Raw genomic sequence first — 25,062 nt, forward strand, 5'->3', positions numbered from 1 at the left:
AATCTTGAACAGTAATGAAACCTCTCTCAATGTCGTCTTCGTTATATAATGCTTCAAACAAAGACTCTCACCAAAGAATATATAAGTATACATAGAATATATAGGGTGAACTTTGTTTAAGTGAACATAAAGAAACTCAATTCAGAAACAAAGTAATTTGTGGAACTTGTCAGTTAATCACTTTGACAAAGTTATTCACTTTGAGAATGTAATTAACTGACAAGCCCCACAAAGTAGCTTGTGGGGCTTGTCAGTTAATCACTTTGACAAAGTTAATCACTTTGAGAATCAAAGTCAATAAGACAAAGTTGGTTCAATAATTGTGTGCTAAGAACGAAAACAGTCATTTACGAAAGCAGATAACGCGTTCTACCTATGTATATCATTTGTTACTGAAGCGAAAATATACAAACTAATTTTCAGAAACAAAGCAAGATTACATATGGGTTGTCAATAAAATTTTAATCCATTTTATTCTTTATTTTTATTGTCAGTCAGTAATTTACGACCCCCTTTAAAAATTTTGAGAAACTTTGAGAAGCGAAAAGCAATTAACAATGTTAGTACAATAATTTTGTACCCCAGAATGAAGAAATAATTAAACTTAGGCTAACGCTAGTGCAAATGTATGCAAAGAACTTATCACATTATCCATGGGTGAAACATTCATATTTTAAGCAAGCACGTTGTCAGTAAGACACCAACTTTTCAAAAAATAAAAGGTATTAAAATTTTATTGGCAACAATAAAAGTACAGATAGCAAGTAGAAGAAACGTTTAGAAGATAATTGATTATGAGAGTAAAAAAGTTAATTTGCCATTTTTTACTAATTGTTTAATTAATTAATTAATTAATTGATTAATTCCGTTAATTAACTTATGAATTGTCATAAGAAGTGAGCTAATTTACAAAAACTAAAGCTTCATCGTATCAAGGGAAATTGTTGAAACATAGAAACAAAAGAAAGTTGATGTAAGAGTGGCAAATAAATTTAGGCAAATTATTGGCAATGAAAAATCATCGATCGTAACGACCAATTTGAAAATTTGATAATTTTTTTTATTCATCTATGGACTTAATAATAATATCATATTCATTTCTTGCATGTACTTTTGGTCACTTCAGACTAGCTGCAAATATTTTTATTAAACTTGAGCTAAAATAATGTTCAGATAATAATAGGTTCATTATATACCTAAATATTCGAGGTGATAAATTCGATCATTTTTTTTCAAAATTTTAAAATTTTCTTTCAAAATTTGATCATTTCTTACAGAACTGATCACTTTTAATACAACCTGAAATTTTTTAGATGATAATAGGTCCGTCATATGAAGTTAGATGAAAATTGAAAATGCGTGAGTTAACTTTCACCATTTGAATAAAGCAGAAATAATAGAATTACTAAATAATTACAATCCCATTCAATCACTTCTCTGTGCTTTCTGCATTTTAACAATCTTCTTCATCTTACGACGATTCAAAATTATTTTCTGGTTGGCGTGGTTGTCATTTTCGTAGACAAACCACTTTAGCCTATAGATCGTGGAATCGCCTTCACTGTTGACACTTTCTCCAATAGAGTCATTACAACGTATCTTGTCGTTTTTAAAATCCTGGCACTTGCTGGTGTTTGCATTTTGTTCTGGTATTAATTGTTGTTGTTGTTGCTGCTGCTGCTGCAAATTGTTCTTAGGTTTACTGACATTCAAACGTTTTTTGTGAAAAATTCTTTTAGCCAACTTTGGAGGCGAATGTCTGTTTGGTGAGTTTATGAATTAATTGCTGGGTTTGTTTGTTGGCTTGTTAAAAACATAAGCTAATCAATTTACGTTTTGATTGAAAATAATTATTTATTTCTTTATAGAATAATTAAGTTCCTAGTGGAAAAACAAAACAACATTAATAACTACATTGAAGTTGTTGGAACATGATAATATAGTAATAATTATAATGAAACTTATTACATATAATAATAAATTGAATAATGATATAAATATTAATAAAATAATATTATTATTATTAATAATACTAATAATATTAATAAAAAAATATAATATTATTAATGAACACTTTTTACTTGGGCGTTCCGTTGTATTGACATTTTTTACTGACTGATGTTTCGCTTCGTCTTGCGATCGACACCATCCTCATAAACTTACTCTCCTCAAATTTTTTGGACTTGATTTTTTCTAAATTCATGGTCAAATTTTTTTTTGATTCAAATTTTTTAACAACCTCAATATTTTTTTGAGTGTCTACATGAGAATGAAATGTTTCCTGTTCTTTTTTTTCAATTTTGGGCGGACAGATTTCACGCCCGGGGATAACTAATTGGCTGTCTGTAAGTAATATAACTTTTTTACAGTCCGTAACTGGAAGATGTTCCAAAACGTCGGCCTGCTCTAACGTGTTAATCACACGAACATCCGTCTTTGAGAGTTTGGACGGCGTTTGAAGTTTGGAAGTTTGAAAGCTTACCGACTTATTCCTTTTTGGGAATAAGCTTTTTTTAACAGATGTATTGCTGGCAGTTACCGGCTGATTTGTAAAACATTCCAAAGAGTCCGACGACCAATATTTATTACGTGGTAATTGTAAATGATGTACTTTTTTGCGTTTTTTCAACTCTCTTCTCTTAGATTTTTTCAAATATTTTTTTGGCGGAACATCTACTTTTGGTGTAACATTTACAAAAGCATGATCACTTCCACAAATTTTATCCACCCTGCCAATGTTTTTCATCGCCTTTATCTTTACACAAAAGTTCTTTTCAAATTTAGAGAACAGCTTTTTTACATGACGCACCAAAAATTTTTTAATTTGTAGAGCACCATTATTGTTATTATAGTTGTAATTGCTTTCTTCTTGGTTGTTATTATTATTTTTACAATTAATATTTGTTTTGTTGTTGTTAGCGTTGTTGAAAAAATATCTACCCTTACTACAATAGTCATTCATGGGAATGTTGTGGAAACTGAAACGGTCCGGATTAATGCGAAGGAGATGTCGCGGTCTGCATTTCATAAAGTTAGACAGTTCACACATTTTATTTTGCCTCGGGGAGCTGTTTATACAGTTGTCACTGAAACCACAACAACGATTTGAATATAAATAATCATTTCTTGCAGATAGCGGTCCTAAATCGTCTAAAAATTTACTGTTATGTCTTTGAAAATTGTTGAGACTTGGAGCGTAAAAGCCTTGATTGTTTCTGCAGAAGCCCGGTGACCTCGCGTTGCGATGGTGGAAATTTTCAAATCTAGATGAACATGGACAGAATGGTTGGTCAGAATTGCCCAACACATTCTGGTCCAGACATCTGCGGAAGTTTCTGCATTGACTTATGACGTGGTCGAATTCGGATGTGAGTTTATAATTGTTTGTGTACCTGCTGTTGAAAGCATTGTGCACACCTAATGAAAAGTCGTCGTCCAATCTCCTCGACTTGGTGTACTCGTCTAAAAATTTCGCGAGAATGGGATTAGGAAAGTTTAAGAAATTCTTTGGCAGTTCGTTCGTTATGTTTCCATTCAGTAAAAAATTACCTCCTTCTATTTCTGAAAATGATTCAGTTTAAAAAAAAAAAATAAAAACAATATTTTACAAAAATATAGAAAATAATATTGGTGGATAACTTTTCATGTGCTCAAAATCTAACCATTAAAATGGACTGCCTTTTCTTTCCGCAGGATGTCCGTCAGATCTGCATCCATCATCAGTGAGTTCTTGACAGCTGCATGTTTCTGCTTTAATATCTCCATGCTTACGTTGGGGCTTACGCTGCGTCGACTGTCGAAGAACATTTTTGTTTGTGGGTTCATGACGACCGGGACAGGGGGAGACCTTGCATTCCGTACTGAACAGTAGGAATTGTTCGTGGAGCTGTTGCATTTTTTAATGGATTGTTCAGAGAAGGATGATGAAAGTTGTTGGGAATGATGAACATTGTTTTTCATATTTGCTCCCAAACTTGCTCTTCTGTTGGAATTTGTAATTTCAATAGGATCGGTTTGTAGCTGCCTATCACAGCATTGTTTCGTCATTGTCCATGTTGAGGTTTTTGCTGACGTTGATGCTGTTGTTTTTAATGGGTAGACATTGAGATTGTGTTGGGTGTTGTTGTTTCTGTCGTCGGTCTGTTGTTGCTTGTGTTGCTGGTTTGGTTTGTACTGTTCCGCGGAGGTAGGAGTCTGTACTTGCTTTTCCTTTCGATGCGGTTTTAAATTTGGTTTAGGGTTGATTCGATGAACTGAGGGTCGTTTTGGTCTTGGCGGCTTATAGACCTGAGGTGGGGGATTTGGTAATGGCAGTTTAAATGGGGATGTTCTTGGTGGTTTTGGTGAGCTGTGCTGTGAAGAAGGTCTTGCGTCGAAAGAAAATTTTTTCAAAATTTCCCATGTTCTCACAGCCGAGCGTGCTTTCGGTTTCGACTTTGATTTTTTTTTCTTTGGTTTCTCATTTGTTTGCACTTCTCTTGGTTTTTGTGAAAATTTATTGAAAGATTTAATGTATTTAAATGTTACATACTAATACTAATACTGCATTTATTTTTAATTTATAATGAATTATAAACTTTTAATTATACATTTTATTATATTACTTACACACAAACACACACACACACACACACATTCTCTCGCCTTCTCTCTTACACACACACACACACACACTCACTCACACAGACATCACACACACACAAACACACACACACATTTTTCGCCTTCTCTCTTACACACACACACACACACACACTCACTCACACAGACACACACACACACACAAAACACACACACACACATTCTCTCGCTTTCTCTCTTACACACACACACACACACAACACACACACACACACACATTCTCTCGCCTTCTCTCTTACACACACACATACACACACACTTACATGGCGGGTTGGCTGTTTTTAAACAATGACCGCTGAAGGTCATTCAGTGTTTTTTCAGGGTCATAAAAAGTCCTGATGATGATGATAATTATGGATGGTGATGATGATGATAATTATGGATGGTGATGATGATGATAATTATGGATGGTGATGATGATGATAATTATGGATGGTGATGATGATGATGATGATGATAATTATGGATGGTGATGATGATGATAAAGATGACGATGAAAATCGTTGTTAGTAGCGTCAATGAATTTGTTTCCACACTAAAATCAACTCTTATTCACAAACCTCAAAAAGTTAATTATTAGTTATAATTTAAGCGAAATTATACCAATTTATCAAAAATATAGTCATTATATAAAATGAAGTTATAATTTAATCGAAATTAAAGCAATTTATCAAAAATATAATTATTAAATAAAAATAAAGTGATAATTAAATAGAAATTAAAACAATATATCAAAAATATAATCATTAAATAAAAATAAAGTTATAGTTAAATCGAAATTAAAGCAATTTATCAAAAATATAATCATTAAATAAAATATTTGACAAAAATTGTATTTCCCTCCCTCACTTGTTGAATGATCTGATCTTGGTGCAGATGTGCTTCTTGGGGTCGAGCTTAATGACCTCATATAAAAGTGGGTCGTCAGGTGACTGATGATGATGATGATGGTGGCGTGGCGGTAGTGATAATGATGATGATGAGGTGGTGATAATGATGATGACGGCATGGTGAAAATGATAATGTTAGTGATGATGAAGATTGTGATGATGATGATGATGGTGACGTGGTTGTAAATAATGAAAATTGTGTCAGTGATGATGAAGAAGAGAATGTAGATTATAATGATGATGATGATGACTATTCTGATTACACCGATGATGGTGATTGTAACATTGAAATTAGTCATTTAATTATTCAACCAACATATCGTTCACCCAATCCGCCAACCAACGATACATTCAATTAATCACATGTCCAATCAATCGAACAATTCGCCAACCATTCATAAATTAAAACTTTTCAATAAACCAACCAACCACCAAACTAGCCGGTCAACAAACAGTTCAAGAAACCGCTCACTCAAAAAAGCAATGACTCAACCAACCCAGCAAACTAACCGTCATATAAATAACGGCTGCGTTTGGTGACACGGATACCAGCTTGATGTCGACATTATGTTCATTCTGCAGACTCCTGTACTTCAGTGAGTACAATTTCTTATTGCCACTCCATCGCTGCGGAAGTTTGTACAAGTCAAAATCCTCACTCCCGCTCTGAGTTGTTCCAAGGAAGATCAAATTTTAAAAAATTCTACAGAGTACGGAATGAAATGGTTGCAATACGGTGCAACATTTGAGGCGTTTGACCGTGCTGTTAGAGTGCCAGGGTTCGAATGCAAGGAAATCGCAGCCTATCATATTCATGTTTGTGATGTGTGCGTGCATGTTGGTCATTTTTGCACTTGATACCTCCAGAGCAGTTGAGGTCTCTAGACCAATTGATGTCTCTAGACCAATTGAGGTCTCTAGACCAATTGATGTCTCTAGACCAATTGAGGTTTCTAGACCGATTGAGGTCTTTGGAGCAAATAAGGTAAATCATAATGATCTTTAATCTTTCAATTAATTATGAAAAATAAACGTTTCGAAGGCTTGTTTTGGTTTATATGAAAAGAAAATTTAAAAGTTGAAAACCGTTTATGGTTTAGTGAACTTTCTGTCATTGGACTGAGCGAAGATTAAGTAGGGTATGAAAATCAATTACATTAAGCAAAAAAAATCGTCTTATTGTGTAACAAAAACCCAAACAACCTTTCAGAAAATTTTTGGCTAGGCCAACATCAACCGATATATCAATCAATCAACTAACTAATCAACCAATCAGATTTTAAATTAGCCAATAAAACATTCAATCAACCAGTAAATAATCCATTCAACCAATCAATGAACCGGTCAATCAACCAACCAATCAATCAACCAACCAATCAATCAACCAACCAGTCAATGATCCAGTCAATCAACCAACCAATCAACCAATCAATCAAACAACCAGCCAATCAATCAACCAGTCAATCGAACAACCAATCAATCAACCAGTCAATCAAACAACCCTTACATCAGATCTCAGTACGAATGCGTTGTTAAGCATAGTAGCGTGAACGCAAACAAACAGGGCGTCACAGGCACATTCCACGTTCCATCTCTCTAACTGGTACAAGCTCTTCAGAAACATTTCTATTAAATTCCTCCTCTAAACATATTTATATTTTTCTGTAAACACACAAACCACAAGCCTATTAAGTAAAATAAAAAACATTAGTGTCCAGAAACTTAACTTTAAGCTACTATCGTTAAATTTTAAAAATATTATTGTGCCTAATTAATATTATTAGTAATAATAATGTTATTATTATTTGTATATTAGGAATTTTATATAATTAGTTTTAATTATTAACTTATGATTATAATTCTTCATACAATAATAATAATAATAATCGAGGCTGTTGTTGTTATTATTATTGTTGTTGTTGTTATTGTTGTTGACATTTTACGCTTTTTTTACGTTTTTAGCTCAATGGTTTGTTTACATAACAATTAGAAAAAAAAAGTAAATAAACAACGCGGTAGGGATGGACTGGTACAATTAAAGATTAAATTGTAATTAATTAATACTATCTGATCATATATACTTAGAGTAACAATGTTTGATTTCTTTTTTATTCCGAGAATAAATTAGGAATGTAAAATTTATAATTTGCATTTAGTAGAGGTTGTAAAGTAAAATAGTATGAAAAAAATTATCTAAATAATAATAAAATAATAATTAAATAAATATTTTTTCTTTCTAGCAAGTAGGGAAAAGCAAAAGTATAACAAAATGCAACTCTCTCTTTTACCACTCCCAACGAAACTTGTTAACAACCATAAAAAATATATTAACTTTCGTTAGAAACTTCGAGTTTGTATCGTATTCAATATCACACTTACCGAATGGAAATCTGCATTTTTTTGCAATGTTTATAAATGAAAATTATTTATTTCATTTATAAACCTTGAAATAGTTGAAAAAATTATTAGTTTTATATTTTTTCGAGGCGTTAATTCAAATAATGGAACCATAAGTTCAACTTTTTCTAAAAAGAGCAAAATGTTTCATAACAAATTTGTTGTTGTTTTTTGAAGTTTAATGGCGTTTTAAAATATAAAATAAAATGTGAAACTTTATTGGTAGACGACTTGTGGAGGCGACAAGTGTCAAACAATCGTCAAACTAACAATCGCGCCTGTATTCCATCGACCACACGACCTCGCTGCGACAGAGGGGGGCATGAAGTTTTTCGTATACAAGATGGATGCATTACATGAGTGCATCTCAACTCGTGCACGAGGGTGTTCTCTTGAAAGTTTTCCACACAGATGCAGCACTCGTTGTATTTGAATCTCTCGGGAATGTAATTCCAGAGATATCTTCGATTTTGTGTCAATGAATGAATGTAGATGTCGTAGATTTTAATCTTTGCCCTTGTGACACTCCCACCATTGACAATTACGTCTTCCCAAGACTCGCTTTGAAGTGCCGGTCTTTTTAAAAGTTGTTCATAGTACAATTCCTGAGAAGTTTTGAACAACTGGAACTGTTCGTCGGCAGTGAACGAATGAATTCGTTCCAATAGTAGCTCGTGATCTTTGTGATTTAAATAATTTTCCCCTAGTAAAAAAACACGCGCAAACCTCTTGATTTCGCCATCAGATAAATGATGAAACCGTTTGTTTTTTCTCAATACTTTTTAAACGTTCGAATTCCCTATGAGACACATCTCTTATTATACTGTTCTTCGAGATCATCCAACAACGTTTCCTGCAAGTTCAGACATCACTGCGACAAGCAAATTATCCAGGTGTGAGGAATAATGTGATCTACTGATTGCCAGTAAGATTTGAAAATTTTGGATGAACACCTGAATGGACCCCCATAGCAATCACGCAAGAGGAAATTAACTTTTGGCCGAACAAAGAATTTAACATAGATATAATAATTTTATGGGTTGTAAACAAAAATGTTTATATGATAATTTTTTTGTCATAATAAAATTTTAATAAGCTTTAAATGAATCTTTGTATGAAAAATTTGCAAATGTAAACCCAGCAATAAATTTAATACACCAAGAGCGAGCTATTTACTTTGGTTAAACAAAGACCGAGATGAAATAATCTCAAGCAGAGAAACAGCAAAACAATTCGTCATTAATTTTGAATAGATTTCTTTATTCTGTATTTTTTATTTAAAATTTTATTCGGCAAAGCCAGATAATAAAAAAAACAAGCTTGTGCAATTGTGCATATTAACTCAGATATTGTACAACAGAAACAATATGGTTCAGGCTTTTTGTTTTAAAACGTAATATAAATAACCAAATATTTAACTAAGTTAATTATATTATGTTTTTTATATTCTGTTTCGCGTAAGACAATGATGATTATGAATTATATAAAAAAAACTTCGATTAATTAACATCCTTCTTTCATTTTCTTTGTGGTCTTTTGTTTATTTAGGAGAACTTGTGTTTTGCTGAGAATACAGAAAGATTTCGTGGATTGTTACGGAAAGCTTAACTTTAAAAATCATTAAAACTGAATTGTTTTTTGTTCCATAGAATCGCAACGTCAATTTGGTTCACTTAAACTGATATCATGCTTTGAAATGATATCATGCTTTGAATTGATACCATGCTTTGAAATGATACCATGCTTTGAATTGATACCATGCTTTGAAATGATATAACTAAGAAGTGGAAATTTTTTGTCTTCATATTGACATAACATAAATCATTGTAATGATTGTTATAACCTTAAAACCAGGCCTACAGATGTTGATTATATCTCGTTTTAATCTGTGGTCTCACAAACTCAGCCGTTTGTTATAATGAACAAATGGCTGAATTCTAGGAAGATACCAAATAAAATATCGTTGTAACCTTGACTCTCGTAACTATCAACACCGATGTTATAACTTAAACTTCTCTATATTTCCAAAACCAGTCTTGTAGCTTCCAGAGATCGTCATGTGTCCGTTATTCCGTAGATTCAAGGTTTCCGATAGATGAACACAACTGCTTCAAACGCAAACTTTGTTTAACGTTTATTTGAATACCAACAGTAATAGAAACAATAAACCAATCCAAGTGACTACACATAAATCACTCAATATTTCTTTACAATCCTCTATCCAAAGATCGCAGATATAGCAAAGATAACAATAACGATTACTATGTGATATACGGTTGTTTAAAAATATTACAGCATTGCATGCGTTGTTCAATTTGCAATTGAGGTTTACAATTTTTTGTATATATATATATACATATATATATATATATATATATATATATATATATATATATTAGTGCTTGGTGGTAGTCATCTTGTTGGCCCTTTTTCTTCTCCTCCATTTGAGCAGAGTGATTAAGCACACCAAATAACAAATGATAGAAAATATGACTCCAAGAATTACCACTCCATAAAATATCAGCTCATATATTGCTGTGGTTCGTTGATTGGTTAGTCAGTTAATTGTTTGATTGGTTAGTTGTGCTTGATTGGTTGGATGTTGTGGTTGGTTTTTTGGTTGATTGGATAAACATTATTAATAATATCTATACATATTTATTTATTGTATATAGTTGAGGTAAAAAGTAATAGTCGGAATAATTATTGAAACAAACTTACCCAATGATCTCTCAAGCCTGCAATAACCGTTTTTAATAGGCTTCGGAGGGTTAAGATTGGACACCCACAAGAAACTCGTGGCAGAAATCATGGTGACATTCGGACATTTGAGAAATGACATTTCTGGATGGTTGATTGATTGAATGATTGGCTAGTTACTCGGTTTATAGAATGATTAATTAGTCAGATGGTTGGCTGGTTGGTTAGCTAACTGGGCGGTTCATTGGTTGGTTAAATGATCATCCGGTTAACTGATTTGAATGACTAATTAACTGATGTAAATAATAAGTTAACTCGTTACTTTCGTTTACCATGTAATCAAATACTGAAAAAATTTATTCAAACACGCATACAACAAATAGGATTATCAGATTCATACAGTGATGCTTACGACCGATACCTCAAAGACGCAAGCAAACAAAACATTTTCCCAAAACAAACAAACACAAACTTTCAATAATTTTATGACATAGACGGGATCTCACAAACATATCCACACATAACTTTACGAGAAATAACCTAAAATACCACAAAGAAACACACACACGCTTTCGGGAAAATATTAGCAACAGAAGCCCAAAAACACTCAAGTCACACACTTACATTTGGCACAAATACATCAACAACCAGCTTCAACCAACACCAACCAAAATTTTCGCACTCGCCCACACTCCCAATAACGTATGCATTGTCCCAGGTGTCGTCTGAGTATTGCTCACTGTACCAGTTCTGATCAGGGACGTCTGTGGCGATGCAGTCCCAGCCGGCTGCCCTCGTGTCGATGTAATTTCTGTCGCAACTTATGGCGAAGCCCCCGATCATTCCATCTACGCTCATGACGTGTACTGCCACGGTCTGGTTTGGCGAGTTTTGGGTTTTTGTTTTGATGTCTATTTGTTAGGTGCTTCTGGTGAGTTTTTGTAAATTAAGCAAATTTTAGTGACCTTTTTTTCGGTTAAAAAGATATAACGTATATTTCTTCGTAAAAGAGCAGTTTATTTTTTAATTTTCTTAATATGGTTTCTGGTAAGGGGCTGGACCAACCAAATCAAATTTAATTATTAAATAAATTAAAATCATAAAAAAAAACTTATATATATATATTTGGTGCTGCAACTTAAGGCTCTACGTCTTTCTAATCCAGTAATAATAATAATAATTATGTAATAATAATTATAATAATAATAATTATTATTAATTTTTAAAATTATTATTTCTCTCAAGTTATTTGTTCATTTGAAAAATTAATATATAAATGTAAAGTAATGAAATGTAATTGTACTATTAAACTATGCTATATGAGGCAGAACGAAAAGAAAAATTCTTTACTTTGATTCTTTTGACTGGAAAGACAAATCCATTACTCCAAGCTTTTGAATCCATCGAGTTCAAAACTGTCGACTTGACTCCATTTATGTAGACTTCACATGTGTCTCTGCATATCATAGAACACTCTAGAATTTTTGTTACAATTTTTCTCTTAAAGATATTTAGAGGTATCAACAACAAACACTCAGCCCGTGTAAACAAGCGTGAATCAACGCATTACACCCAATGCATGTGATAGGCGCAGATGTCTGCATTCGAATCTAGTCACTGCAACAGCGGAGCCAAGCATCTTAACCACAACCCCATCAGTGTGTCAATGAATGTAATATTGTATCATAAATCGTAGTGTCTCATAATTTCTATTTTCATAACTTCAGAAGCAGTAAATGTGCTTGTGTGTGTGTGTGTGTTGTGTGTGTGTGTGTGTTGTGTGTGTATTTATTTACATGGAGTGTGTTGTGGGTGTGAGTTGGGTGTGTGCATGTGCGCGCATTTTCATCATATTTTGTGTAACCTTTCGGTTTTCCATTAGCTGGATCGTGGAAAAGAAAAATAAATAAGTAAATATTATTAATATATATTTGCATATTTTAATAATTTTAATATATATATATATATATATATATATATATATATATCTCGGTTATTGTGAGATAAAAACAAAAAATAACCAAGTTTAGATGTGTAAAATAATGGAATAAATAATGTTTTCTAGGCATAACAATAACTTCAATAAGTTTTTTTTTATAAATTATAATATTAAAAAATTATTTATTGGACATAAATAGGAAAAAATTTGGTAAACAACCCGGGCCTAAAATAGAAATAGCAATATGGACGATTACGTTGATGACTGAATAAGGCGCCATATGGGAATTACCAAAAATCATAAAGGTTATAAATATAAGATGGTAGATGTTTTATTTTTATAAAATAATAATACAAAAAAATTAATTATAGCATAATTAATTTAGAATAAATAATTTAATGTCTCAATATTTAAGTTTGGGACGGTAAAACTGTATGTAAGATTTTTATTAAGTTAACTTGACTTAAAAGTCAACAAATTTTTAAAAGATGTTTTCAATCATATCGCCAAAATTTTCAACAAAAAAATGTTTGTTTTTATTATTACTACTACTATTATTATTATTAATGAAAAATATTCGAAATGTTAATTATTTTTATTGTTATCGCGTTCACTCAAACGATGACGTCACACAAAGAATGTATATTTTATGAAATTTCATGTTTTGGGTCTTATCAATAAAATAATTATTTAAAAAATTTAAAACAATGTTGTTAGAGTTAAAATTATTCACATGAATGAAATATAGAATTTATTATTTTTAAATTTTTTTAATCAATTAGTTGTTTATTCATCCATCATAAATTGTTTTTACATGACCTTCATCCATTTATGGCCTGAAAAATTACGTCTACATAGATAACTTTTTAAAAACATCAACAGCTAAATAAAAAATAAGAAAAAAATACCTTAAATCTAACCCATTTTATTATAAATAAATTTATATAACAAAAATGTAAACAAAATCGAATATGACCAAAATTTTCTTTTAAAAAAATCAGCTCAAAGATTATCGTAAATAAAAAAATCATTCCTTATTGTAAATCTAGAGACTTTTTTTAATTTTCCCATAGTGTACCAACTTACCAAGAAATAATAATCGGAACCTTGCCTTGCCAATCGAATTACTCTATCGACAAATACCGACTAATTTGAACCGACCGACCGGTTGTAAAAGTCGATTCACCTTTGTAATTGAATGAATGGTCAAAACTGTTAAAAACAAAATTTCTTTTCAAAATATGCCTCAACGAAAATTACAAATATGCTATTACTATATTTGAATTATATAAAAAAAACAGTAAATAAATAATGTTAATAGTTAGTGATTAAATTAATCAAATGATGTTCAAAAGCGCTTGATCCTCTATACAGCAGTGATCTGGTTCAATTGCAAACTGATCCACAACTATCATATGCAAAATGTGTGTGGCGTGCTTTCCGCACTACGTTTGTGTCTGTCCGTGTCGATATTTCTGAAGCAAAATTTTGACTTTCTAACCTTTGACTTTCTTTCTGACTTTTAATTAAATTTCTTCAAATTTAAAAAAACGATAATTAAAAAATTAAAAAATAGTGATAAGAAAAATAATTTTTTTAACAATTTCTTCTGCAGGAATCGAGAACATTTGGTGGTGCGTCAGATTAAATGATTGGAGTGAATGATCGTGCCAGGCTTCAAGATGAATGACGTATCGGTGGTTTAATTTCGTTAACGTTATCGAGCCAGCCACAGCGACAACAGCTAAGAGCACCCACCCAACCACTGAGACATAACAAACATATAAATAATAATGATTTTTCATTCGAATGAGGAGAATCACTCGCCAATAAAAGAATTTTTCATTGATTACTTTACAGTAAGTAACATATTTTTTCTGAAAAATGGATTTTAATTGAAAGATAGGTGTTTATGATGGGAAATTTTGGCAATTTTGTCAGAGCGATGGTGTAATTATGGCCAAGAGACCTGGCTGTTATGTCGCATAAAATTGGTTCGAACGCAAAATGAACCTTGGCTAATGCATGCTATTACGTGTGGGATGCGTTGATTTCTAGGTTTTTAGTTAATACCTTTGGGAAATACACATTTCTAGCGCCCGATAAACATATCTTCGTACAAATGTTTGAAAAATGTATTTTTTAAATATTCATTCTTTAACTTATGTATCATTTCTTGAATTTAAAACTATTTTAATATCACTGTAATAAAATCAGTACACCATCCATTACATCAGGAATAACACACCAACCACGGTGAACTAATTTTTAGTTGAATACCTTAATAAATTATAAAAACTAAACAAACTTTGCTACACAGCAGCCACACAAGACTTACACTGCGACGACAGCCACAACTTCCTTGCAGACCACAACCACATCATTTAAACGTCAGGAATGATTGAAAAAAATATGCTAAAAAAAATCAGAGCAAAGAAGACAAGGCAAGCACCCCAACCTGCCGAGTTACCAGCAACCAGGCAGCCAAGTGACAAAGAAACTAAAGAGTGCAAATTTTTTTTTAAAACATTTAACCTGGCCGTCAAAAAGGTCACAACTAACAGTAGAACAACTGGCAAAAATAAAGTGGCTAACCAAAAACACCTGAAATTTTCGGACAGTAGTATCGCCAGTAACAACAGCCAAAATTACCAAAAGAGCATCGAAGATGATATCGAAGATGAAATTGTTGAAAAATCTCGCCGAAAAGGTGTTTGTACCAGGAGGGCCATAACTAAAAACCAAGCAAAAAAACGATCTGAATCACTTTCTACAGGTTTGAAAATGGTTACAAACAATTCAACAAGGAGAAGTGTTGTCTCGAAACGAATTCAATCGCCCTCCCCATCGCCATTGTCTTCCGCTGCTCAGAATTCCTTCAAATTCAGATCGCGTAACTTCCGCTCAACGAATCGTGGAGGAGGTTTCAAAGTGGTGAAGAGTAATGTGAACATCAACGCCGCTCAATTAACCAAGGAAACTGAAGTAGAAGGGTTAAAGACGAACGACGACATAAAGGTGGCAGATGGGAAAATGTACAATGAGATTTTCAAGAATAACGAATCGTTTTATTTTGATGAAGATGGAAAAGAAGGAGGATTGGAAAAAGAAATAGAAAAGGATGAAGAGAGTGACGAAGAAGAAGAACGAATAATACATTCAAGCGAAACGGTGTTTTCTATAAAACCGGCCAAACCTCTTTCTGAAAAAAAACTAATCAGATCAGACAGGAATGGTAGCAAGAACGCTGCTGGTCAAAAAAATGTTTCAAAATCTGAAGAAAGTGAAGAAAGTGACGAAAGTGATAACAGTGAGGATGATTCTAGCTCTAAGTCCAAGAAAAAAAAAAAATCAAATGATAAAAGCCCCACTGCAAAATCGTCATCTCCCAGTTCAAAATCCTCATCTTCAAAACCAAAATCAAAAACATCGAGTAGTTCTAAAAAGTTAAGCAAATCATCAGGTTCTAAATCAGAATCCAATAAACAATCATCAACATCCGCTCGTTCAAAAAAATCAAGGCATGAAAGTGGTACAGAATCAAGTCGATATAGTAAATCGCGGAAAAGTGACAGATGTCGAAAGAGTAGCAAAAGGTCAAAGTCAGACTGCTCGAGCTCGGGGTCTGAAAGCAAAAATTCGGAAAATTGCAAATGTGGTACGTTCTGTTGCCCCATGAATTTATCGTGCATGTGCGATGCCTCGGGGGGGCTGTGTAACCCTGCGTGCGACGCCTGCTGTAATCCTTACATACAAAGATTAGTTAACTGTGTCGTGGGGGGAAAATGGCCCTGTCCGTGCAATTGTTGTTACAATGGAAAAGGAAAATGTTGTAGTAGCAGCAAATCTAGAAAAAAATCTGGAAAGACCTGTTGCGTCTGTTTCAACATTCCAAAGTCGGCCTGTTGTCAACCATGCTGTTCGCCATGTTGTGATCCGTCTTGTGATCCGTGTTGTCCGCCATGTTGTCCGCCATGTTGTCCGCCATGCTGTCCGCCATGTTGTGATCCATGTTGTTCACCTTGTTGTTCATCTTGTTGCGATCCGTGCTGCTCGTCCAAGTGTTGCGGTTACAATCCATGCTCTTCCTGCACAAGCACACTAGCTGCTGAAAGGTTGAGAAGTTTTTTAAACGTCAGTAATGAATATCGTAGACTGAAGCAGTGTGTGGAGTCCTATTTGGGTTGTAATCCATGTGAAAGAACGGCTCGTTGTTCACCGAACTGCTGCAGCAACAACATGATTCAGGGTTGCTTTTGCAGTGTTGAGCCAACTAAAAAAAAAAAATCCAAATCGTCCGAAATTGAGCCAGATGTAGTGGAGCAATATTTTGTACCAGATGAGAATGATGACGATATTGGTTTAGGTCTAGACGATGACGACGACGATGACGACGATGATGATGATGACGATGACGACGATGATGACGACGACGACGATGATGATGATGACGACGACGACGATGACAGCAACGAAAGCAACAACAACCTGAGAGATCTTATGCATCTACTCCGGGTATTAAACGCCCGAGGTCTTAAACAGTTTAACCACATGCCTCCAACCGTACTGCTGAATCTACTCAAATTGAACTATTTTTCAGCTACTGGTATTTTTTGTCCAAAGAAATGGGAAAAAATGACTAAAAATCAAATGAAGAAAAAAAGTTTAATTAAAAAATACATGCAAAAGTGTAAAAAGAAATGCGTTAAAAAAATTAAAAAACAATTATCAAGTAGAAAAAAAAAGAAAGAGAAAAAGAAAATTAAACAAAAAAACAAGAAAGAGAAAAAAAATAGGTTGAAAGGGACCGAAAAAAATAAAACTGAAAAACAGCTTGAGCAAAAAAATGGGTTGAATAAATGCAAGAAGAACATTAAGTTTTGTACGGAAGTTAAATTCTTAAATTCCAACGACAATATTTGTTTCTGTGAGAACATGTGCTGCGGCTGTGATCAATCTAATGACATCAACAACCACGAACACCACAACAACCACAACAACTATCCCAACAATCAGAATTACTACGACGAAATCGACTTCACAGAAATCAGCAGCAGCCCAATCAGCGCCGGTACTAACAGCGAGATTTCAATTAGTGGCAGGTATAGTACCGATCAAACTTTAAAGAACCGAGACTGCATAAATATGAAAAAATCAATTAGAAGATATTCCAGGAAATTTTCCCGCATGTTGAAGCTTTCAGACTGGGGGTTAAAAATGGACCTAGCATATCCTAAAACGAATAGAGAATCTTTAAAATCTAGAGTTATAACAATGCAAAAGTCAAACAACAATCGCCTAGAACCTTCAAAAAGATTTATAAACAAAAGGATCTCCTGTGACAATAATAAACATACTAACTTGCAGTGTCAGGCAAATTTTCTCGCACAGTCTTCAATAGGTACTATTTCAAATCGAGACGAAGATATATATGCGTATTTAAGCGCTAAACCTTCAGAAAAAAACATCAAAAAATTTGATCTGACTGATGGATTTGGTTCCAATGAACAAAATTTTAAACAACTTGAAACAACTCAAAAAACGAGCAAAAACTTTCCAGCTTACAAAAAGAATTGGTTAGATCAGGTCAAAACAGGGGTGAAATCTCTACCAAAAGAAGATGCTGATACTGAAGAATTAAGGAGTTGGAAAAACAGTTTGAGGGAATATAAATCGGCGATGGAAGGTGAGTGCGAATGTAAAAGTTCCTACATCGCCGACCCTTACATTAGTAACTTCAGAACCGATTTCAGCAGCAAATATAATCCTGGAGTACTGGAATCTACTCAAGGTAACTTAAAATTCAATTGATAATAATAAAATATTAATAATCAATTTATTTTATTACTAAAAATGTTTGTTATCTCTTAAAGCAAATTTTATCAAACTAATGCTTTTGTTGGAAACATAATTTACAATTTTCATTCAATTGCTTAAAATTCATCTTTGAAAATCAGCCTATGCTACAGATCTGACGCAAGACTACTTCGTGACGTCGGGCGATTACGAGAAACATGAACTGCCTGAAAATTTACGCAATATCGACGTCAACCACTTGGTGAGCTCTGCTCAGAAATCATTGCTAACGAGCACCAATGCTGCAGACTGTGTGGAGAACTTTGATGAAATCATACAAACGGCAGATATAAATCCAATAAGATCAAAAAAATATATCATGAAATTACTTTCCGACAGCTGCAAGAAAGTAAAAAAGCCAGGGGCAGTGTTACATAATAGAAAACAACCAATTAAGCAAGCGTGGGCAAAAAAACTATTGAACAACGTGGCTCATAATTATCGAGACGAAATGGTTTTAGCAGACGGAATTTTCACAGAAGAAGAAAAACAATTTATTATAGAGCAGTTATCTTTGAAAAACAGGATACAACTGCAACAAAAACAGACAAAAGATAATGAACTTCGTATACAAAACCTAATTATTCGGCAAAGAAACCAGAAAAAGATTCTTGAACATCTTTTAAAGCAGCAAATACTGTTAACAGAGCAACATCAACTGAACGACAAACGTCAAAAAGTATTGCAACAGGAAATAAAGAATCAAAAAACAATGATAGAAAACGTCCGCACAGTTTTGACGGACTTGAAACCTCAACCCACCCCCAGATATTCAGACAAGAACAAATATTACAGGAAACTCTACACGGGAATACTCCAAAACGAGGACAACCAGCCGTACTTGTCATTTGATGTGCCTCACAATTCTAACGACAAACTGACTGATCATCTTAAAAGTGTTAGCAAGATGAAATCACCGGATAGTAAAAAGTTTATCGAGAGGACGAACAATGTCGAAACAAACCTGAGTGACTTTGAAAAGGGTTTCCAATCCTTCGAACCCAAGAAAACTCCAGGAGATGGAGTCTCCTTCAAGATCAAAGGCCTCATTTACGAAGCTCTGGGAATGGATAAGGTACTGGTTGTAAATTACGACAGGTTCATTGACCACGTAATGAACGACGACAGTGCTATTAAAACGGACGAAATGAACAACGCTTTCATGTACTTGAAGGCCGAAGACATTGCGAAAATGTGAAGCTGCACGAAAATATTATCTATAATAATACAAAAATAACTAAAACAAACTTTTTCTGAATCTACCCATGAACTTTTACGGATGTATCTCTGATAATTTGGCTTAAATAAAGCCTAAAAATCCTTCTTGATAGTTTTATTAAGAACAAAAGAACACATACGAAATGTAAAGAAGTGAAGAATGAATAAGTAAATAAAAAAAATAAATAAATAAACAAATAGATAGATATGTTAAATATATTGTATGCTATCAATGATTGACGCTTATGTGTGTGTGAGTGTGTGTGTACGGTGGTGGATTAAGAATTTTTCGATGACATTTTGTGCTAATCCATGTTCATTTCCATTTTGGCAATCTTCCCAATTCCTATGTATCTCGATGACCTCATTTGGCTAATTTCAGTTTACTTAATTTTTTCGACATTCTCTCTTTGTTTTTATGGTCCAGTGGGAAGTCCTCGATCCTTAGATTCGCCGTCCCACTGTGCTGTGTGTGCTTGTGTGTCTCTCTGTGTGTGTGTGTGTGGTGTGTATGTAAACTGACAGACATCATTTCATTTATTATTGACATAACCTTTACAAAATGATCAACTAAAATTCAAACTAATAATAAATAAGTTTTAAAAATGGCGAAATAATACAATATAATTATAATAATAATAAAATAACAAATAACAACACAATAATGATAAAATAATAATAATAATTTTAATAACTCAAATCAGTAATAAAACATATAAACAATAATAATAGAATAATATCATAACAAAAGTTGTAACGAATAATAATAATAATAAATTAAAAACACAATTGCACTTGTAGTATATAGGTGTCTTTGTCATGTTAAGAGATGAATAAAGAAAACACACACAAACTAACAAACACTACACCACACATACACACAAACAAACACACACACACATACACATAATACCGCACACACAAAACACTACACACACACACACACACATCAAATGTATACACTAAGCCATGACATAAATTAACATCCAATAATACTTACTAATCCATTAAATTCCGTATTAAGATTAATGACAAACCTTTTGAAAGATGTTTTGTAGAAGGTTTATAGAGATCAAGAGGCAATATCGTTAAAATATAAATATATAAAATATTTAATAACTATATTAATTATATATTATATATGTGTGAATACATAGGCAGACTAGAGAATAGATAATGATGATGACATTGAAAAAAAAAAGGCAAAATGACGTCATCATAACATTGTCATGAAAATTTACTCATCACAATGACAATGATGAAAGGCCATCTTTTTTTATTATAAACTAGTACCACTCGAAACTAACACACACACACACACGCACACACACACGCACACACACACGACATATATTATGTATTGATGCTTACACACACCACACGCACACACACACACACAAAACAAGGAATTACACATTAGTTATAAGAAGAGTCTGGGTTCTTTTTTGCATCCAAACCAGGTCAAAGCCATGTAGAACCAGCTAGACGCCTTTCAACACAATTACTCCACGCCAAAATATAGTATAAAAAAATATTATTACATAATATATATTAATATAATTAGGATCCACAATTATGGTACGAATACCAACAAACACTGATTGTAATTGTAAAAACACGAACGGACAAAATAAATATGTTTAATTAAGTTACGAATAATAATAATTATAATGAGGATTAATAATTATGCTTAATTTAATTATTAATATAATTTATAATAATTATTAATAATTATTACTGAAAAAAATTTAAAGGCGATTTTAAAGCCTGAGAATCGTTTAAATGTTTTTAATGCATGCACGCAGCGTGAGCTTTGAAGGTAGGACAAGTCTTCCATAACATTACTTATAATAAATTAAATATACTAATAATTTAATAAATAAATAAACAAATAAATAAAAAATTAATTAACTGATAAAATAGAGTCCATTCTTTTATAGAAAAACCCAATGAGTAACTTAAACAGTTATAAAATAATTGCAAATAGCATTGATGTACGTTATGAAAGTAAAAGTTACAGACTGATCCATTTAATTTAACTCTTCTTAAACTTTTCAAAAACTCAGACTCTTATAAACATGGATGGAGATCAAACTACTCGTAGCATCACGTCAATAAATAAATAGACAAACAAACAAATGAATGAATGAATGAATAAATTAATTAATCAATTAAATATTAAACGGATTAATTAATTAAATAACTATTACATAAACGAATGAATAAAGGAACAAAATATGAATTTAAATATGTATATATGTACCAAACTATACAAACTCTCTCTTTCTCTCTCTCTACACACATACACGCACATATATATAACTACCTTAACACAACTTTTAATTCAATTATGTATTTATTGGGCCAGTTAACTCCAATGAAAGATTAATTATAATTAACCAAAGAAATAAATAACTAATTAATTAGTTAATCAAACGTTAAAACCATCTCACGAAATCAATTAAATATTAATTAGATTATTATATATTTTAAAAAAAGAAATAAAACTTTGAGGAAAAGTGCAATTGAATAAATAAATATATATATATATATAAACATATATATATATATAAACGAATATATATATATAGACTGGGTAACCTAAATTGGTGATGGGGCGGGGGGGGGGAATTTGAAAAATTCTTCACCAACGTGAAGAATTTTGTTTTAAAGAATTGAGAAAAAATATAACTCTTTGAAGAAAATCCAAAACTCGATAAATAAATTAATCAATAAATAGGTTAATTAAATAATTAATTAATTAACAAATAAATATAAACTAATTAATTTCGTTTTTCTCCACCACCAAAAGTATAAAAAAGAATTTTAAAGATGCTGCTACGTCCATCATGCATATATGTATACTTTCGGTGTATATGGGATGGTGATGATTATGGTGATCGATTTACACATTCATACACACACACGCGCACGCACACACACACATAACTGTTTAAGTTTTGACTATTTAAATGTGTATTTTACTTGTTTTTAGAGAATAATAATTTAATAACATGAGGTATATAGGTTGGTCATGGAATGAGTTAGTTGAGCATTTATCAGATTGGTGAGCATTAGCGAGCATATCTTTATTTCACACTCTCACACACACACTTACGCACACACACACACACGAACAAATACAATAAATAAATGAATGGCGTATATGCGGTACAACTCATTGTACATGAGCGCAAAATAAATAAATAATATTCACATACACGATTCCGTAAATACATACACGTTTACACTGTTTTCAATACACACATAAAAACAGGAACATATACACGCACACACACTCAACAAACAACAAATACACACACGTCCACACACAAACAACACGCACACACTCCACACACTCTAACCCTAACCCTAACCCACACAGACACCACACGCACGCACAAACACAAAAAACGAACTCACACACACACACACACATTCATTTTCAACTGAGATCAAGTTTGCGCCCTACCAATCAGAATGAACATACAAAGTATAACTCAGAGGCCAGAATATAGAAAAATAAAAACATTAATTAATTAAAAATTAATTAATTTAAATCAATTAAGACGCAATACACACGCAAATATATGTGGTATACATATGTATGTATAACATATTAATACAATAAATTAAATATAAAAACTTTTTTTGGAAAAAAATAGTAATAGATGTTACAAAAGTTTTTTCTCTTTCTGTCTCCCTCTCTCTCTCTCTTTCTATATATATATATATATAAAATATATATATATATATATATATGAAATATATATATATATATATACTTACAATATTCTATAAATTCTACCGAATGTTTGGCGTTAATATGTTTGTAGTTCGTTTTTTCGATTTTTCTCACTAAAGTTTTTTGGTGAACGTTTAGTTTATTAAAATTCAAAATAAACTTATTTTTCGAATTCATGCAGCAAATAAGGCCATATTTCGATTCCGAATGAATCATCTTCAGCGCTCCTTGCTATATATATATAGGGAAATATTGACTTTGTCAAGATGAACTTTGACGTTTTAAAAATTAACTTTGGTGTTGTAAAATTGAACTTTGATGCGAATTAGGTGTCAGGTTTCTTAATTGGCTGGCCATCTTCTTTGGTCTCCTTTTCTTCATCGATAGCATCATATTCTTCTTTGTCACTATTTACGATGCTAGTTTTTATTACTTCTTTGTTTTCGTTGTTGGTCAAGCAAGGAGCACTGAAGATGATTCATTCGGAATCGAAATATGGCCTTATTTGCAGCATGAATTCGAAAAATAAGTTTATTTTGAATTTTAATAAACTAAACGTTCACCAAAAAACTTTAGTGAGAAAAATCGAAAAAACGAACTACAAACATATTAACGCCAAACATTCGGTAGAATTTATAGAATATTGTAAAAATTATGGTTTATTATGTCTGTGTGTGTCTGTTAAACAATATAAAGCATAATATCAAAATATAAATCATTTATTTATTGATGTTTGCTTACAGAGGACGATGTGATAGAACAAATAGAATTGAGCGGCTGATAATTTGAGTAAAAAGATTTTAAATAAATAAATAAATAGATAAATAAATAAAAACTGTAGATAATATCTGAAAAAAATATATAGTTAGCATGCGTTAGGTGGAGAAAAAAAAGAACAAATTTAACAATGGATCTTTGATCGAGTTGGCCATCCCTTTGTGAAAAAGTGGAATGAGACCCCAACTAGAAAATTTGTTGGGTCATCTAATTACACCAGTCATATCAACTAATTATCATTCATACATCCATTCGTTCATCCATCCATTCATGCATTCATTCATCATTCATTCATGCATTTTTCTTCTAATTAATAGATGCCTGATCAATTCACCTAATCAAGCCACGTACTCATGTGAACCAATCAACTAGCCAACTACACCATTGACCAATCAACTAACTTTGATTATTAGAAAAATTAACCTGTCAATCATCCAATCAATCAAACAAACAATCAACCAATTAATTAATCAACCAGCTAATCAATCAATAAATCAACCAGTTAATCAATCATGAAAACAAAAGACAAACCAATTAACAAACCAGCTAATCAATCAATAAAACAAACAAAACACAAACTAATAAACAAACAAACCAATCAACCAACGAACCATCAATCAACTAGCCAGTCAACCAATCAATCAATTACTCCCACTAGCACAAGTGGACTTCTCACCACCCACTACGGACAACTTCCCATTCATTGCACACACACCGCCACCAATAACAGTTCCCTCGCCAGCCACACTGCTGCTACTACCGCCACTACTACTTCCGCTATTGTTATTGTTATTATTATTGCTGTTATTATTATTACTGTTGCTGCTATTGTTAAGCACGGTTGATGACGACTTCATTCTTTCCTGCTCTTCCAGATGCCTCTGGAGGTTCCACTTTGG

The 25,062-nt window shown here is 32.5% G+C and overlaps 3 protein-coding genes across 3 annotated transcripts; 1 reads left to right on the top strand and 2 right to left on the bottom strand.

The window, feature by feature from the left end:
• Positions 1-1,425: 1,425 nt before the first annotated feature.
• Positions 1,426-7,155, bottom strand: HELRODRAFT_172505 (hypothetical protein; the record flags this gene model as incomplete). Its single annotated transcript, XM_009019184.1, has 8 exons — positions 1,426-1,759; positions 2,082-3,561; positions 3,663-4,477; positions 4,905-4,976; positions 5,491-5,573; positions 6,042-6,197; positions 6,393-6,500; positions 7,039-7,155. 8 exons carry the CDS (start codon positions 7,153-7,155, stop codon positions 1,426-1,428), a joined length of 3,165 nt encoding a protein of 1,054 aa, XP_009017432.1.
• Positions 7,156-8,188: 1,033 nt separating this feature from the next.
• Positions 8,189-12,847, bottom strand: HELRODRAFT_172506 (hypothetical protein; the record flags this gene model as incomplete). The annotated part of the gene is made up of 4 exons (XM_009019185.1): positions 8,189-8,557; positions 11,253-11,504; positions 11,979-12,103; positions 12,787-12,847. The coding sequence occupies 4 exons, from the start codon at positions 12,845-12,847 to the stop codon at positions 8,189-8,191; spliced, it is 807 nt and encodes a 268-aa protein (XP_009017433.1).
• Positions 12,848-14,964: 2,117 nt separating this feature from the next.
• On the top strand, positions 14,965-19,621 carry HELRODRAFT_172507 (hypothetical protein; the record flags this gene model as incomplete). The annotated part of the gene is made up of 2 exons (XM_009019186.1): positions 14,965-18,358; positions 18,525-19,621. The coding sequence occupies 2 exons, from the start codon at positions 14,965-14,967 to the stop codon at positions 19,619-19,621; spliced, it is 4,491 nt and encodes a 1,496-aa protein (XP_009017434.1).
• Positions 19,622-25,062: the final 5,441 nt, after the last annotated feature.

This window comes from Helobdella robusta (assembly GCF_000326865.2).
Source record: "Helobdella robusta unplaced genomic scaffold HELROscaffold_24, whole genome shotgun sequence".
In the NCBI taxonomy this organism is placed as follows: domain Eukaryota; kingdom Metazoa; phylum Annelida; class Clitellata; order Rhynchobdellida; family Glossiphoniidae; genus Helobdella; species Helobdella robusta.